Genomic DNA, 18,298 nt, shown 5'->3' with positions numbered 1-18,298 from the left:
TTTATGTGAATGATAATAACAACAAAAGGATGCAAGGTTGATCAATGCATCACGATTGACAACTTCCGTGTTGTAGATTGTGTTGCTAGAATATGGTGTATTTTCTTTGTCCTTGTTTCTGTTGCACTGGTTCAGCTTTAACTCACAACAGATGTTTGTTCCAATAATAAAGTTTAATCATCACAGAATTATTACTTCATATTTTGTAAGAGCTACAGGGTCTTATGTCAAAGACAATTTAATTGTTCAACTGAATAAACGGGAACATGTGGTACAAGTCAAAATAGGGAGTTGCATTGGACATATTTACGTCTCTGATGTATCAAATTCGGAAATATCCTTGATATGTCTGCCATAAAACTTTTGGATTGGTTTGCTGAGGCCTTAAACATTGTAACCTTGATGAAACAACTTTTGACCAAGAGTCGTATAATGCTGTCTGAAATGTTCGGAAAAAGAGCATGAACCATTGTACCTGAAATGTTAAGAAATATTGCTCTACATTATGGCAAATTTGAGTGCTGGAAAATTGAAGTCAATCCTCTTGTCATATAATCTTGGGGAGAGTTTTTTGTCACTCTGAATCTTTCTACATAGATCTAAATATGAAACAGTTGATGCATTTTCACTAATCTCTGCTATTTCTGGTTCACTTAGTTCAACCAGTGGAAGGAAATTGGCTATTTGACCATTATTGAATGATATGAGATAATTGATATACTGAAGCTTAAGTTAAAATTAATGGCCAGATTTCCTCCTCTTGAGTTTGCCAATGCAAACAGAAATTTTGATGTGACATAAATAAAGCTGACAACATTTATAAATATCATTAGTGTTCAGGTGAGCTTTGGATCTGGTGCTTGTTTATTGTCTGCTGTTTGTCAGCAATCTCTCATTGTCTTCTCCAAAAGGAATTTAATGTTAGAGCTTGTTGAGGATGTCTAGAACCATAATAGTTTTATTCATCACATGTATGCAAAGAGAGAAAAGAAATGATTAAGACAATAATATTACCCTGTTTTTCAAAACAGCAATCAGCATGTCCTTATGTACATCCGTGTGTCCCTCCTCTATCCATTTTCGGTTTCTGGTGCAGAGCTCCTAAACCATTGAATATTTTTAGATGAAACTTGCAATACAGATCAGTCTAGTGGTGAAATGGTGCCTTTTGATGATTTGGGATTTTTATTTTTTTTATTTTTGACTTATACTGAAAATGAGTGTAGTGCTAGTTTCAAGAGCAGAACTCCAAAACCATTGAATATTTCTAGATGAAACTTTCTATACAGATCGGTCTAGTGGTGAACAAACTCTCAATGAGTGAGGAATTGTCTCTGTGTCTTTGTTGATGGGTATCAAGCCAGTGAGTGATTATGTGATAGTGCATGGTTACATTTATCATTGTTATCTGTTTTATTTAAAAGTGATGTTGAGATAGATGATCATCTTTGTCCTGCAGAACAAGTTTTTCCTGATTCTTGATAATAGACTTCAATAATATCTCTGAGGTCATCTAACTTAAGGTAATCCCAATCCCCCAAACAATGCAAGGTCAATCATTACCTCAAAATTACTGCAATATTGCTGCCCTATTGTGAATTATTAAAAATATAGAAACATTATACTTATATGTTTCCAAAGGCCATTTTTTCTTTCTGAAAGTTTTTCATATTTGACGATTAATTTGGAATAAAATAACTTCAAATACAGTAATTCTTCATTATATCAAATTACAAAACTATGTTTCAGAGTGCCCTGGAGACAGAATGGATCTTGTTTTCATTGTGGATACTTCTACCAGTGTCACAGAGCCCAACTTTAGACTCATACAAGATTTCTTAAAGTTCTTCCTCTTTGCAGCTGATATAGGAAATGACAATGTCCGAGTTGGTATTCTCATCTACAGTACTAAAGTAGCTATTCAGTTCCAGATGAGTGATTATATTGGTAGTAAGAAGGAAGTTTACAAAGCTATTGACAATATACCATATATGTATGGAAGTACCAACACCTATGGTGGAATAAATGTAATGAGGACACAGATGTTCACACCAGCAACAGGAGACCGACCTGATGTTGACAATGTGGCCGTTCTCATCACTGATGGTGTGTCCAATATAAATGCCAGAAGAACAATCCCAGAGGCTGAGAAATCACGAGATCAGGGCATCCATATATACGTTATTGGTATTGGTTTGAAAGATACCAGAGAGGTGGATGGTATTGCATCACGACCGATAGAGAAGAACAGATTCACTGCAAATGATTTCAATGACTTAAAACAGATGAGACAAGCTGTTTTCCAGTCTCTTCAGGGTGATTGTGAGAGTAAGTATGCTTTCTTTTTACTTGTTGCCTGCAAAAAATGTCACAATTATTGTGAAAAAGACATTCTTGTTCAGCTGAAAAATGTGCATTTGTCTCTCTAAATTTGAAAAATCATATGACAATGAAGATTTAAATATGTTGTATAAGTCTTTTCAATCATAAATAATAATTTGATAATATATACATGTATTTAATAATGTAATTGACTGTAATTTCTATGATAAGAGAAATCTTAATGGATTCCATGAATGCCTTCTATTTTACTTTCCTTTTTCATTTATTGTTTTTAACATGTATGTTGTCTTTTAATGTACTTTTAATGTACTCATATTTTGTAAGATGTTTTTGGTGGAAGTGTTTTGTGGGGTTTCCTTTGGAAAAATATCATAATCATTGGAAAGAAAGGGAAATTGTGTATGTATATATTGCTTTCAGTGTCCTAGAGTAATGTTAATGATGTATTAGTTGTCTTTCTTACTATGATTCTGGATAGTATTCAAATTGTGCAAAATATTCCTATACAATACACATGCAGGTATGTGTATGATCAGAGATTGAAATTAAGGTATATCTTTTAAACTAGAAAAACCAAGCATTGACAAGTAATTAATGTCCCCTTATAACCCCATCAATTATTTTTTGCTGTTGGAAAAACTATCCATTTCAGAAACATATTCCTTTATTTTGAACCCTGCAATTTTGAACACCATGAAGAGGGGCAGGGGATATTGGAATAGAGTTCATCATCCTTTTGACTATTGAAGTCAGAGAAATTATATTTAACACACTGATATTACTGGTCATGACCTTAAAGGAGTCCGAATTTGGTGTCATAAATTATGTTTTTACAGAGTTATAGCCCTTGCTCCTTTCAACTTACTGCACATAGTCTGCAATTGGGACAAGTTTTCTCAGAAACTACTGATGTAACATGAATGAAACTTTGCATGCTTGTTAAGACTTCGAAAATTGGTTTCATAAATGGTTTTTTTTCCAGAATTAATTCCCTTGCTACATCTGTTTAGATTTTGACCATTGATCCATGTTATTTTACAAAGTGCATAGTGTCTGCATTGGAGACAAGTTTTCTCAGAAACTACTGAAGTTAGCTTATCTAAGAGATACTTATCAAGACTGACTTTGAGAATAGGTGACATAAATTATTTTTTCCAGGGAAAGGGCCTTTTGTGTCCGTTAATTTCACATTTAATCAATTTTTCTCATGACGTAAAGCGACCCTACTATGTATCTATTTTTTAAGGCTTTATAGGATTCTGTTTTTTTATAGTTTATTTTCACTACTATTTGGACAAACGAAATTCTGTTGTTCCCCATGGCAGGGCTGTTTTTTTTATATATTTTCTTTGTATATTAAATTTCTGTGTTGAATGTTGTGAACATTGCAGGAACTGATTGGATTGGATTAAAGTCATTAAGCAGGTTTCATTTTCCCACACCAATTAGATATGAATTGTACTACCTACTTTATGGTTCAGTGTGATCATATTCCAACCTGTCAAGAAAAATAGTATATCCCAATAGTCCTCCTGTGCTGTCTGTCAGGGAACATGATATCCTCATGGTCCTTCTATACTGTCTGTAAAGAGACAGTGTATCCCCATAGTCCTCCTAGGCTGTCTGTCAAGAGACAGTATATCCCCATAGTCCTCCTGTGCTGTACGTCAAGAGACAGTACATCCTCATAGTCCTCCTGTGCTGTACGTCGGTCAGGGAACATGATATCCTCAGGGTCCTTCTATACTGTCTGTAAAGAGACAGTGTATCCCCATAGTCCTCCTGTGCTGTCTGTCAGGGAGCATGATATCCTCATGGTACTTCTGTACTGTATGTCAGGGAACATGATATCCCCATGGTCTTCCTGTGTTGTGTGTCTAAGAACATGGTATCCTCATGGTCCTCCCGTACTGTATGTCAGGGAACATGATATCCCCATGGTCTTCCTGTGTTGTGTGTCTAAGAACATGGTATCCTCATGGTCCTTCTGTACTGTATGTCAGGGAACATGATATCCCCATGGTCTTCCTGTGTTGTATGTCTAAGAACATGGTATCTTCATGGTCCTCCTGTGTTGTGTCAGGGAACATGATATACTCATGGTCCTCCTGTGCTGTGTGTCAGGGAACATAATATCCTCATGGTCCTCCTGTATTGTATGTCAAGAAACATGATATCCCCATGGTCCTGCTGTTCTGTGTGTCAGGGAACATGATATTCTCATAGTCCTCCTGTGCTGTCTGTCAGGGAACATAATATCCTCATGGTCCTTCTGTGTTGTGTCAAGGAACATGATATACCTATGGTCCTCCTGTACTGTATGTCAGGGAACATGTTATCCTCATGGTCCTCCTGTGCTGTGTGTCAGGGAACATGATATCCTCATGGTCCTCCTGTACTGTATGTCAAGTAACATGATATACCTATGGTCCTCCTGTACTGTATGTCAGGGAACATGCTATCCTCATGGTCCTCCTGTGCTTTATGTCAGGGAACATGATATAGTCATGGTCCTCCTGTGCTGTGTCAAGGAACATGATATCCTCATGGTCCTCCTGTGTTGTGTCAAGGAACATGATATCCTCATGGTCCTCCTGTACTGTATGTCAGAGAACATGATATCCCCATGGTCTTCCTGTGTTGTATGTCTAAGAACATGGTATCCTCATGGTCCTCCTGTACTGTATGTCAGGGAACATGATATTCTCATGGTCATCCTGTGCTGTCTGTCAGGGAACATGATATCCTCATGGTCCTTCTGTGTTGTGTCAAGGAACATGATATCCTCATGGTACTTCTGTGTTGTATCAAGGAACATGATATCCTCATGGTCCTCCTGTATTGTGTCAAGGAACATGATATCCTCATGGTCCTCCTGTGCTATATGTCAGGGAACATGATATACTCATGGTCCTCCTGTGTTGTGTCAAGGAACATGATATCTTCATGGTCCTCCTGTACTGTATGTCAAGTAACATGATATACTCATGGTCCTCTTGTGCTGTGTGTCAGGGAACATGATATCCTCATGGTCCTCCTGTATTGTATGTCAAGTAACATGATATACCTATGGTCCTCCTGTACTGTATGTCAGGGAACATGATATCCTCATGGTCCTTCTGTGCTGAATGTCAGGGAACATGATATCCTCATGGTCCTCCTGTGCTGAATGTCTAGGAACATGATATCCTCATGGTCCTCCTGTGTTGTGTCAAGGAACATGATATCTTCATGGTCCTCCTGTACTGTACATCAGGGAACATGATATCCTCATGGTCCTCCTGAACTGTATGTCAAGTAACATGATATCCTCATGGTCCTTCTGTGCTGAATGTCAAGGAACATGAAATCCTCATGGATAATGTGTGTTTGTCACTCATTGTCTGAACAGTCCAAGGGAAACAGTGCAGACACGGGTTCCTAGCTAGGTTACTCTGACCTGATGGAATCAGTGTTCCAGTATAGACACATTGCAGAGGATCCTGATGTTAGCTGCTCAGAAGACATACATTGTGTGTCTACATCTCTTCTTGGACATCAGAGAGTGATGACAGACAATGATGGCCTGTCAACACACAGACCTGGAACTATTCAGGATTATTGCATGCTTTTGTTTACAGCATTGGTGTAGCTAAGGTAAAACATTCTTTTATGAAATTACATGCCTATTGTTATTATGCTTATACTGAAACATTCCACTTATTTGAATTTGTCCACCAAAGTTTCATGACTTGCCGCATCTATTATTCAGCATCAGAATCTAGTGCTCTGAAATACTTGATTCTGAGGTTGACAATGAGCAATGCTCCAGCTTTCACCAATTTGATGTTCCTCACCTTTTCATTTACATCATTTACACCTTGATATTGTTTAAACTATCCACTGAATATTCTACAAGTTGAACACTAAGGTAAGATCACAGCACACATGAACACTTGTACCATTGTGTATCACACATGTTCATAAACACACAATACCAAGTGTCATATAATGTTCCACACTGTTGATATATATGTCACGTCATCATCACCCAATGTTCCCATTTAGCCATGTTATTTAAGTTCTATTCTGTCATCCTTCCTTTTAACATATCAGTTCGATTTAACATTTGTCTTCTCTTCTCCCATTAAAACATGTATGGCTTAACTCCTTAGCTTATAATACTTCCAGGCTCTTTAAGAAAACAATTCTACGCAATACTGACATTGTCCCTACTAACACATAGGACTGTGTGATTGTAAGCAAAAGAGGTTTATGTCTGTAAGCTCTCCTAGCTGAACATTCATGTTTTATTATCAAAATAAGGTTAAATGATCCTTTTCTAAATCATCTTTTTGTGGAAGGTGGATGGATTTGCCAGATACTTGTAATAATCATCAAGCAATATAATTTATACTCACAGTGAATACAAATACCAGACGTTTGAAGTAGGATTATATACCATGCACTTTTTACAGCGTGTATCAGTAGCTTTTATTTGTACATCAGAATGAATTAGAGCAATAATGCTCCTTGAGTGAATGCCAATTCTTCAAAGAATCTTATGACAATGTGAGCTCTACAACTTAGAAGCTGACCTTAGAGATAGTATGTGTTCATTCTGACATTTCTATCATTAATAATGTGTTTGTATTTGCCCAAAGCTGATGTGTTTGTTTCTTGTCTAGCTTATGTCCACAGTGCAAACATTGTTTAACTGGTCTTCCATTCTTATTATCTGCCATACATCTTATGAATAAACATAATAGGAAATATCTGTAGAAAACCGCCTATATTAGTGTCACTAACATCTAACTTTCTGATTTCAGTGAGTCCAGTAGCCTCATCCTAGAGAAATCACACTTCTTAATTGCATGCTGGTCTTTAGACCAGAGCTCTCATGGTAAAATAGTAATCAAATTATTACCATGTTTCTTCCTTTATAAAGGAATTTACTATTATTTGCATTTCATACTAATTCTTGTTTTCTCATTTCATTAATTTTCTTTATTAATAATATTAAGATTTTTATTTGTTCAGTACTAATTTGGCCATCTTTGTTCCAGTGTGTGTATGTGGTTGTCCAAAAGCTTTATGTGTTACTAAATTTTGCCCACTGTATTGTACACACAAAATCTTCACAATATTTGTATATATAGTCATTGTGTCATGGAAACTGTTGTTTCCATTGTGTGTTACAAAGTACATTTTGTACTTTTCATTTTCCTGGAAAACTGTAATTGTCTCCTGTCATGTTATATTATGAAAGTATATAGTGATGAAAATTTGATTTTATTAACTGTGAAAAATGTATTTAAAAAGTATCTGATGAATAATATGCTTTTTATTCACTTCTTTTTCTTAAGTGAAGATTTTATCTTTCTCTATTAACCAAAAAAGAGATGATTAAATGCATCTGTTTATAGATATGTGTGTCTTGACTAGAATGTAGGATTAGTTATTTGCAATTTTAACTCTGACATGTTCTCTGTTTTGAAATCTTTTGATATTTTTGAATGAAATCATTCCTTTGCCCAGCTTGTTCCAACCTAATTTAAATTCTAATAGTTTCAACCTTACTCTCTACATTTCCATTCCTGCTACAAATCCACCATACCTCTTCTCATTATCAAACTATGAATATGATTCTTTAGAATATGCCTTTTCCACTCAAGAAGTTCCATTACTGATGTATCAAAATTGTCTTGTTTTTCAGGAGCCACGCCCCCACCCACACCACCACCCACAGAAGGTATGGTTCTCAACATTCACATTGCAGCTAGTAGCCACATTATAGTAGACAAATTCATAATAAAATCTGATTCTATTTTGATCATTTGCATCTATATATATAATGATTTAGATGGATGGCCAAAATGATAGATATGTCACCTTACATATCAATACATTTTGTAAAACTTGATTCATGATACGATACATATTAAAATACTTGTAAATTTGGGATCTGTCTATTGGTACTTATGAAGCAATAAAATTTTGCCTTTTGTTTCTGACCTGCATATTTATAAGGCCAGGTTATTGCAATTCTGTTTGAAACTCATAATAATATGGTGTATCATAATGTCAGGTTAAATTTGTGATGCAATGATAATTTGTTAAATCATGATATCCCTAATTAAAACAACCAGAAAGTATAAATTCAATTACATTCTATCTTATTGCATTTACAAAAAGAAAGTACCATGTTTTGTCAACTATAACATCAAGTATGTTTATTTTCTGTATGATTGTTGACTTGTGAAACCATGAGGTACCATTTTACAATATAATTATTCATTAAGCTGTTTGAATTATGATTTACAAGGAACATTTCTGTTTTCAGTCAATTCCAATTTTTATGAATCTCACATTCATTATTATGTTAGCTCACTGAGTTAACTGATAATAATCACTTCATGCTTTAATTTAATGCTTCTTAATAATTTTACTCTAATATTAACATGTTTTACTAAAATACATCTTTATTTAATTCACAAGCATGACTTAAGCATGACACATGAAATCAGGCATGTGCATGGACACAGTGATCAATTACAGTTACCACATCCCTACTTATACCTCCCTACAAATACCTGTGATAATGTCATATCATGTGATCATTACCATGCATTCAAAAGATCTTTGTTAAAATTCCATTCCCCATGCTGTATCCGAGAGAAGCAGTGCCGTGACAACTCCCTCATTGGTAATACCAATAATGGATGGCAATCAGAATAATACAAGCATTGTTGGAGCAATATATAATCAATGTCAATAATAAAGGAAATATCACAAATATCAATCCCCTTAACCCAGGTTGTATTCCATTATAAAATATATATGGTGAAAAGTTAGTGGTACAATAATTGATGAAAAATATAGCCTGCAACATATCAAACCCCCAAATGAATCATTCAAAATATGTCTTCTACACCCCAGGCAACCTTTTGCGTAACAGGATGTGCATCATCATAAATGTAACTGCCCCACCTTATCCTACTGATAGATGACATATCCGAACTGTTCCAAATGCCACTGTCAAAATTGTCTCCATGTATGATATCCTTCATGAGTCATTTACCCAGATAACACCTCATATAGTTCATCCATATTCCTACCATTTATCAGTCCTGATTGCTTATGCCATATGTCATAACCTAAACATCACAATAAGTCAGGCTGTATGCCTAACATAACGCAACCGTCCCATGTATGCTGACCCATCATAATAATACCTTGTCTGATTTGAGTGACTTGCTTCATGCCATTATACCGAACCAGCATATTTCATCACCATCCCTGCAAATGTTGTTTCAGGATGTGGTATGGTTCCAACAGATCTAGTTATTCTCCTGGACTCATCAACCAGTGTCAATCAGTTAAATTTTAAGAAAATGCTCAATTTCGTGAAACAGTTGTTGGGTACTGCCAACATTGACTCAGGAGATGTGAGGGTAGGAGTGTTGAGTTACAGCAATAAGGCCAGGATTCACTTCAACCTTAATGCTCACAACAAATACAGAAACATCGCACAGGCTGTCAACAACATAAGATATGTGTATGGCAAAACCAACACAGCAGATGCGATACGTCTGATGAGAGAAGAAATGTTTCTTAGCTACCATGGTGATCGTCCAGAAGTTCCAAACGTCTGCCTGATCATCACAGATGGTGTGTCTAGTGTAAACCCAGAGAGAACTATTCCAGAAGCCATTGCTGCTAGGGACGAGGGCATTCATATATATGCTATAGGTGTGGGGTTGTCTGACACACGTGAACTGGAGGCCATAGCCACATCTCCTGCCTCTGATAACATGTTTAATGTGCAGCAGTTTTCAGAGTTGTCTTCCTTGGCCAATGTGATCTTTGCAGATGTCTGCCCAGGTAAGTCCTCCCAAGATGACCTGCCATGCTACAAATCGGAAACATCAACTCTAACTTTAGTCATAAGTAATTGTATTTTATCAAATTGATGAGAAATACGTGGATGTGAATTACCTGTTTTCCGTTAAGTTTAAGAATATCATTTTTAAAAGAGATATCTAATGAGCAAGCAGGCAAATCAGTTCTGAATCCCTCTCTATGTTCCCTAACATTTCCACCTGCCCCTGTTTTACAGTGATCACTTTTACCCCTCCAACACGTGAGTTGTTACCCTTAGTGTCTACTGCAGCTGAGTGGACCGTAGTCCTAGCATGTCATCCTCATATGTGTTGCCGTTATTGTATCATCATGTTATCAATTTATTAAGACCTCATCTTTCATACGAAAGTGGCACTGTTTTAAGTTCTAAGATTCTTACAGCATGATGTGCATGACACTGCAAATATTATCAAGACTTTCAATTGTATTGCTATGTGGTTGCACCAACCCTACTGTAGAGAAGACCTTTTTAAAATAGAAGCAGTTTCTATTTCAAGGTACAAGATGTGCATAACCTCTCAAATGCAGTTTTTATACCAAAACAATTGATAAATTTAATCATTCGTTTTCAATTTCGAACATTAATTGAAATGCACAGAGGAATGCATGGAAGCATATTCCCCAAAAACTATGCATGGCATTTTACAAAATCTATGCTGATCAAAACATTCATTTTTCATTTGTGAAAAGCGTACATGCATCACCTTAAAATTCATTTCAACCAGTCAATAAAAAGGATCACAACAACCATCGAGGAAATGTATCATTAAAGTATCTTCAAAGTATATTAATTGTTAGGTAGCTGTTAGTCAGGATTTTATAGCATGACAATTTACTAGTGGCTTAGAAGTTCCTTTCTGTAGCAGTATTCCTTGCAACTTGAAAAATGCTTGTTTTTTTCTGTACTTTAATGTCTTTGTTCAGACCAGAATGGTCTTCCATATCATGTGATAAAACTGAAACTAATGTGCAACTTCTATTTTTAAGAATTTGCTTGTTTGGCATTAAGAAAATATCATCTTTTGGACCAAAGCATGACATTTTACTGCTGAGGTTACTAGAAAATTCTGTCCTTGGTGGTAGTTGCTTGATTATTTAGAAAAGCACTTGAGTATTTGTGGAACAGCTTACTTTAAGCAGCATGTTGAAAACTTGTTCTATCATCTAATTGCAATATGTGTGATATGTGTGATTTGATTTTTTCACATCTGTAAACTTTGATAAGACACTAATGTATCTGTTTGCATAATAATGTAGTAGCAATCAACTCATCAAAGTTTAGTGTCATGAACCATATAGCATGCTAACATTTTCACAAATTTGAATAATCAAATTAAATGACTAATGAACATACTAACAGTCATGAATCTGAGGAACAAACTACACTCCTAACAAATATATCTTCCCTAAACCAGTAATTTTATATTTCCCTTTTTTTCATATTTTCCTGCATCATTTAAACAGGTAAGACATGTTTAGTTTTTATGTCACTTTTTTTCAATCAATGAACGATACTGGGTATACTGGTCCTCAGTATATGTAATAGGATGAATGTTGGGGATTTCTTTCAGCATGATATTCTCATATGCATGCATAGTCAATGTTAAGAGTAATATATTTGATGAACTTTTTTATTGTATAGTGATTCAGGTTATGTAAATCAGACAGAATGGATATATTTGTTTTAATGTTTATGAAGATATTGATGTCAAGTTGTGAAGTGTTGCAGTATTATATCATTAGGTATTGTTGTGACCACTGTATTATTCATGTGCACCCTTTTGCTGTATTGTAAACATGGAGAATAAGCTGTTGAAATTCAAATTTGGAATATATTTTATGGGTTTGGTTATGCAGTTTCCAACACACCTGAAAAACATAATTTATACCTCAAAAGCACATAACACGAAAAGAATTTTAAGAAATATATTCAAATTCTGGATATGCCTGTGAAGTAGGCAAAACATCTTGAGGTTGTAGTTCTTATCACTGAATTCCCTCCCTGTCTTTGTTCACGTTGACATTATAAACCTTGCATTCTTCATGTGTATGTCAGCCCCAAAGTGTGGACTGACAGAGACAGACCTTGTCATGGTCCTTGACTCATCCACTAGCGTCACAGCTCAAAACTTTGAAAAAATGAAGCAGTTTGTCAAGGACCTTCTAAAAGAAGCTGATGTAGACCGAGGAAGCACTCAAGTTGGAATTGTCACCTACAGTACAGCAGTTTATATCCAATTCCATCTCAACAAGTACCACTCTCTATCAGCAATGCTCAGAGCTGTAGATGAAATCCCATATCGCTATGGGAGCACAAACACTGCAGATAGTTTAAAGGTGTTGCGGAGTCAGATGTTCACAAGTCACAATGGAGATCGACCAAATGTACGCAACGTAGCCATCATCGTCACAGATGGTGTGTCCAACATTAACGGGAGAAGGACAGTTCCTGAAGCAGAGATGGTCCGATCATCCGGTATCTATGTTTATGCCATTGGTATTGGTCTGGCTGATGAAACAGAGCTGAGGGAACTTCCCAGTCATCCTGTCAGTGAGAACACATATACAGTGCAAGACTTTGATGAGCTACAAGGCCTAGAGCAGAAAATCTTTACCTCAGCCTGTCTGGGAGGTATATATTGATGTGTACATCATACTTCAGTCTGTTATTCAATGCAGTCTTGTCTCAAGGAGTGGGATTACTATGCTTTTTGTGTTAAACCTGCAACCAATATGCTCATTTTTAACATTGTAACAATGTTTCTATATATATTCTATTAATTCCAAAAGAAATGCACAACCAAAGTATGGATGTTTGCATCTGAGATGTGCTGCTGATATGCATCGTGTGTGCTGACACAGGTCTGATGAGTTCCAACTGTCTAGCAGTAGTTAATGCTGGTAGGTGGCATTATTGCAAGCGAGAATGGGCAATAACCCTTGATAAATCTTGGGCAATCTTGTACATTGTTTGTCAATAAGACGGTAGATCTTAGTGGGTTGAACCTATAGATCTCTCACTACTTGTGTTGCCATCATACCAGCTTCAATCATGCCCAATACTCGACGGTTGTTTAAATTGTCGGTGTCATGGTGCATTCCATATCCGACAAGGAACTTACGTTTTGCTTTCATGGGTATCTTCAACAACCAACAGTCCATGTTGCACTTTAAAAGTGTGCATGTTCTCAGCACACGTTCAGAAATACATGTTCTGGCTAGTCTGTCTCATGGATATGATGAGTCTATATGTTTACTGTTCATTGTTTGAATCCAAAAACAATGATTGGAATGCCATTAATGTGTGTCTTTTGTTGTGCAAATAAATAAATATTGGATATTATTGATATTGTTGATATTGAAAGTTGCAACATGAGATGTGCATTTCTTTTGGAATTTAGTATATATACCGATGAATCATCAACTTTCACATGTGCACATATAATATTAATTGTACTTGGTTTTAACTGAATTAGATACTGCTTGGATTGAAACATTTCTAGCTTGTCTCTTATGTAATCTTTGGCACTTAAGTAACCAATTTTATGTAAATGTTTGAATTCTTATTGGTGACTGCTGGTGTTTATATGATCTGTATTAAGAGAAATCAAAGATGGATATTGTAACAATATCTTACCATTTGGATTATTATATACAGTTTTCTGTGCTAGCCATTGATCTAGAAGTGCTTATTTACTAATGAACTGAATTGTTTTAGAGACAAATAACACGCTACTGAGTCAACATTGTAAGTATTTTATTATTTTTAGAAAACAATGTTGGGAACATATTATCATTTCTATATTGATAGAATGTATTTTTGTTTAGATGTTAGATACTTCACTAACTTACAACATGCATCAACTCCATCATTACATCATGATAGTTCTACAACATCACCTAACAAATTTTAGTGCAATATAGTAAAGAATTAGTATTATGTACTTGTTGACAAATAGATTTAATTTAATTTGGGGATTGACACTTGGTCTATGATTTTGGCCTTCATTACTTCACATTGGTAAAAGATTGAAGTAAATAATTTACCACAATTGTTCCACTTGCCCAGTTTTTCCCAGATCATTCCATTAGACATCCTTTCTTGGATCAAGATGCTCACTAAACAGGTCTTTGACAGACCGATGGAAATGAAGCACATAAGGAAGAGAATTTGTGGATGTCAGCTTCTTTATTAAAAGGAACACATCATTTCAGAGTATATACTGACTAAATGGTGAATAAATGCTACGCGGCAGAGAACATATATATGTACCTGTATGAACAACAAAAGTGATAAGATAACAAGTTGGAAACTTTGTGTTCCTCACAACAAAGAAGCTAACATCCACAAATTCTCTTCCATATGTGCTTCATTTCAAATGCCTTTCATAGACATGTTTACTGAGCATTTTGAGCCATACATTATCTTGCTTATGTTCACTAAACAGTTTTAAACTTTTGTTTAATGGGACAGACTTATTTTGCAACAGCATTTTTTAATACTAGAAATTTGCTTTGGTGTCAGTGATGCAACAAACAATTCATATCAACTGGCAAATGTAATTAGAAAATGGAGCATGATTTGGGGGGGGGATTAATTCCCCATGGTCCATTTTTTAAGATTATCTAGTTTGTCCTGTTAAGCACCTTACAGGGGTATGCCAGACAAGCAATGAAGACAAGCAGAAATCTAATGTCAGTGGAGTTCCTGGAAATGTATCAGGTGTCTTTGTATCACAGACTGGTATTGGTGCCTGACACTAACCTTGAAATAAGCAGAAACATCACTGTTCACTATGTCTTGTATTTGTCAGATGAATGAGAGGAAGTCATATGTGTTGTTGTATGTGTATTTACTTGAGAGAAAACAAAAGGAATTGGATGGCCATAGAATAGTTCAAGAGTCAAGTGTAAAGTGACCTTGATCTACACTCAAGAAAACTAGGGGATATATCAAAATATCATAGAGTATATGATGTCATTGCCCCATTTTCTGCTACAAGATTTAAATGGTTGAAACTTTTTTGCAAAAGAGAGTGTAACAGAAAACATAGGAATTAGGAATAGGAATCTTGTTTTTGTATTTGACCATTCAAAATATTTGATATGAGTTAGTTCTCAGGTCTTACCAGTGGTTATTTTTCGGTTATCCAGTGACCACTTGACATATAGTTTGATATAGAATAAGCCCCTAGTAATCATTAGTTGCCATACAAGGCAACTATATGGATTGGGTGGTCGGACTCTGTGACAGCATGGCATATTGTTGTTCTCAAATCAACATCTGGATTGTCTGGTCAAAAATTGTTTTGTGGCCACCATCACATAGCTGGAATATTGCTAAGTGCAGTGTTAAGCAACAAAATACAATCATTTTACTTTTGAAAGAGTCTTTAATTGTATTTGATCTGTTACATAATGATGCATGATGTTTGTGTATTGTATAGTCCATTGTGTTACACAGGCTTTTGATTTTCTGTCACTGAAAGACCGTTTGTCTTCTTTTGCCACTGTTCATGATCACTGATTATATTATTCATGTATAATACATGAGGTCTATTTTAACACCTAACATTGTTTCCACAGCTAATGCCATATGAATATATGATATGTATCTGTTGATATTTGCTCTTACATGTTCTCTGTATATGTTGCTGTCCAACAATACAACTTTTGTTTCATTATTCCCTCTTGGGACATTTAGATGTGCAATTTACACAGTGTTTATTTTTATTCTGTGATTAAAACAGTATCATTGTATATATCTTCTGAACTGTTTACCCTTCCTACAATTAACCTTATAACGAAGTTTATAATATTATATAATGATAATGCCACTTACTGAATATAATGAATTCTTATTTCCATCTACTCTCCATATTTCAGCACCTACAACAGGTAAGCAAACACTCTGCTTATTTCTGATGTTTATGATTTCTAAAAAAGGATATTTTTAAATTTTGTCTGAAAAACAAATAATATGCTATTTTCTTTTTGAAATATAATCTTGTATATTTGTAATCATAATTCTGTGTAAGTACTATGATTTTATTCATTGGTTATATGGTAAGATAATTTATTTTTAGATGCATATTTTGTGTAATTCTAATGATATATAATGTGGCACCAAAGGGACAATGTAAGTAATATGTAGAATGTGGTAACTGCACGGCTAGATGTGACCAAGGACAGACACCACAATGAGAAAACCTTTCTCTTGAACATCTAAAATAAGCTGTTCCACAAAGGGATCACATTCCTATGAGTATGACAAAACTAATTGTGCCTGCACAGGAATTATAAGCCAAGGTCTCTCTGTGGAACAAAGCCTTGCACCATCACATCGCTGAACAGTTCACACACTGTAATGCAGTTCTTTGGGGATTTAATCAAATCTTTATAAAAGTAACACTTATTTCTAGTTGATTTGATTAGCATAACTTATCTCTGATATTACCTTGCAAATTATTTAGTGATGGAAATCGATTTTTGACAAAAAAAATACCATTGATGAGTTACAAGTATGTGACATTCAGGAGGAATGGGTGAGGAGTTTATTTATGTTCATTTGAAAGTGCATAAATGTTTTCAACACAAAATAACATTATGTGGTATTTTTTGCAGTAGCTTCAGAAATGATAAATGAAGGTTATGTACATGTGGAAATGTATCACTTCTGATATTCATTTATGGCACTGTTCTTCATAAAGTGCATTCTGTAATATAGTGTGTGAACTGTTTCTGAACACAAGTTATTCTTGTCAAGCACTGTCACCTGTGCACTATAGTTACATCATCATCATCATTATCATTCATGTCCCATCATGACATTGTGTGTCCTGGTGCTAAAATCTATTTTGTATTCCATGCTTGATCAACATTCAAATTTGCTGACATGTCTTTAAAAAAAGACTATGTTTCTCTTATGTAAATGTTGCTATGTTTACTTGTGCATGATTTGTTCATTAATATATCCAACATGTATTTATGTTCTGTGTTTAACATCCTGTGCTTATTTAATTGTACCGCAATACAATTAAAGAACATTGGCTTTAATTAAAAAATACCTAGCCAAAGACCAAATTAGTTTGCTTTGCCTGAATTGCTTCATTGATTGATTTATGTAGTAATTGAGGAAGGGAATCCGTCTGACTAATGAATTGCTTGAAATACATATTTAATCATTATTGACTGCAATTCTTTAAAGATGGAAAGCATATGCTTGATCATAATACATGCATGTTAAAGCAATTATGTCCATTATAATGACATATTTAGGCTTTATTGCAAAATGTAATGATACATTAGAAAATGTCAAGTTTTTTTAATCAAAGTAATTTTTACAAAAATGATATAATCTATCTACTAAAACATTGTGGATAGCAAACTTTAAATTTATAAAAGGCAAAGGTACATTTTGAGATAAGAATCATTCAATTGAAATAAAGTATCAAAATAGATCCTTTTCATGTAATACAGTGATCAATGCATCTCCATTATTCCAATAGCAAATAATAGGATATTGATGCACGTTATAAATTCTGGCTTGTAACATGAACTCCCTCACTTTTAGTAAGCATCACTGCATATCAGGACCACCTCTGTGGTCTAGTAGTAAAGTGTCCGCTCAGAGAGCGGATTAGGTCCGGGGTTCGATCGTGGGCGTGTCATACTAAAAGACGTTAAAAGATGGTTCTTGTTGTTACCCTGTCTGGTGCTTGTTATTAAGGGCTGGTCTGCTCAGAGACAGTATAATGTGTGTGGGTGGTGTATTCATATTAAGCTGCGGCATTGTATCTCAGTGGGCTAGCAATATAAAATCTGCATTTTTCCGGACTTGTACAAGCAGCCACACACACACATACATACACACACGTGCATGCACATCACTAGGTAAGTGCAATATTCTTGGACCTTAAACCCCATTTTACCCCACCTCACTGCATATCAAAGCAGGTATTGAAATGAGAGAAGAAAAAAATGCCAAATGAAATGCTTATGTCATCTAATCTTCCTTAAACTGTTTTCTTCATGGATACATACACTGTATTCC

At 35.2% G+C, this 18,298-nt stretch overlaps 2 protein-coding genes across 2 annotated transcripts in view; both read left to right on the top strand.

Moving 5' to 3' along the window:
- Window positions 1-18,298, top strand: part of LOC139465989 (uncharacterized) — a 232,491-nt gene that overhangs the window by 168,975 nt on the left and 45,218 nt on the right. Inside the window, exons 77-82 of the mRNA XM_071248005.1 lie at window positions 1,750-2,328; window positions 8,039-8,074; window positions 9,640-10,206; window positions 10,442-10,465; window positions 16,132-16,143; window positions 16,870-16,898. Of these exons, the coding sequence (XP_071104106.1) occupies window positions 1,750-2,328; window positions 8,039-8,074; window positions 9,640-10,206; window positions 10,442-10,465; window positions 16,132-16,143; window positions 16,870-16,898 (1,247 nt within the window). The remainder of the gene's footprint in view (window positions 1-1,749; window positions 2,329-8,038; window positions 8,075-9,639; window positions 10,207-10,441; window positions 10,466-16,131; window positions 16,144-16,869; window positions 16,899-18,298) is intronic.
- Window positions 12,289-12,888, top strand: LOC139465630 (cartilage matrix protein-like). The gene has a single exon (XM_071247333.1). The coding sequence runs from the start codon at window positions 12,289-12,291 to the stop codon at window positions 12,886-12,888; it is 600 nt and encodes a 199-aa protein (XP_071103434.1).

The sequence above is a fragment of the Haliotis cracherodii genome, unplaced genomic scaffold (assembly GCF_022045235.1).
Source record: "Haliotis cracherodii isolate W230 unplaced genomic scaffold, xgHalCrac1.p SCAF_18, whole genome shotgun sequence".
Lineage (NCBI taxonomy): Eukaryota > Metazoa > Mollusca > Gastropoda > Lepetellida > Haliotidae > Haliotis > Haliotis cracherodii.
Note: the sequence above shows the minus strand (reverse complement) of the source record. Positions and strands in the feature narration are given on the sequence as shown.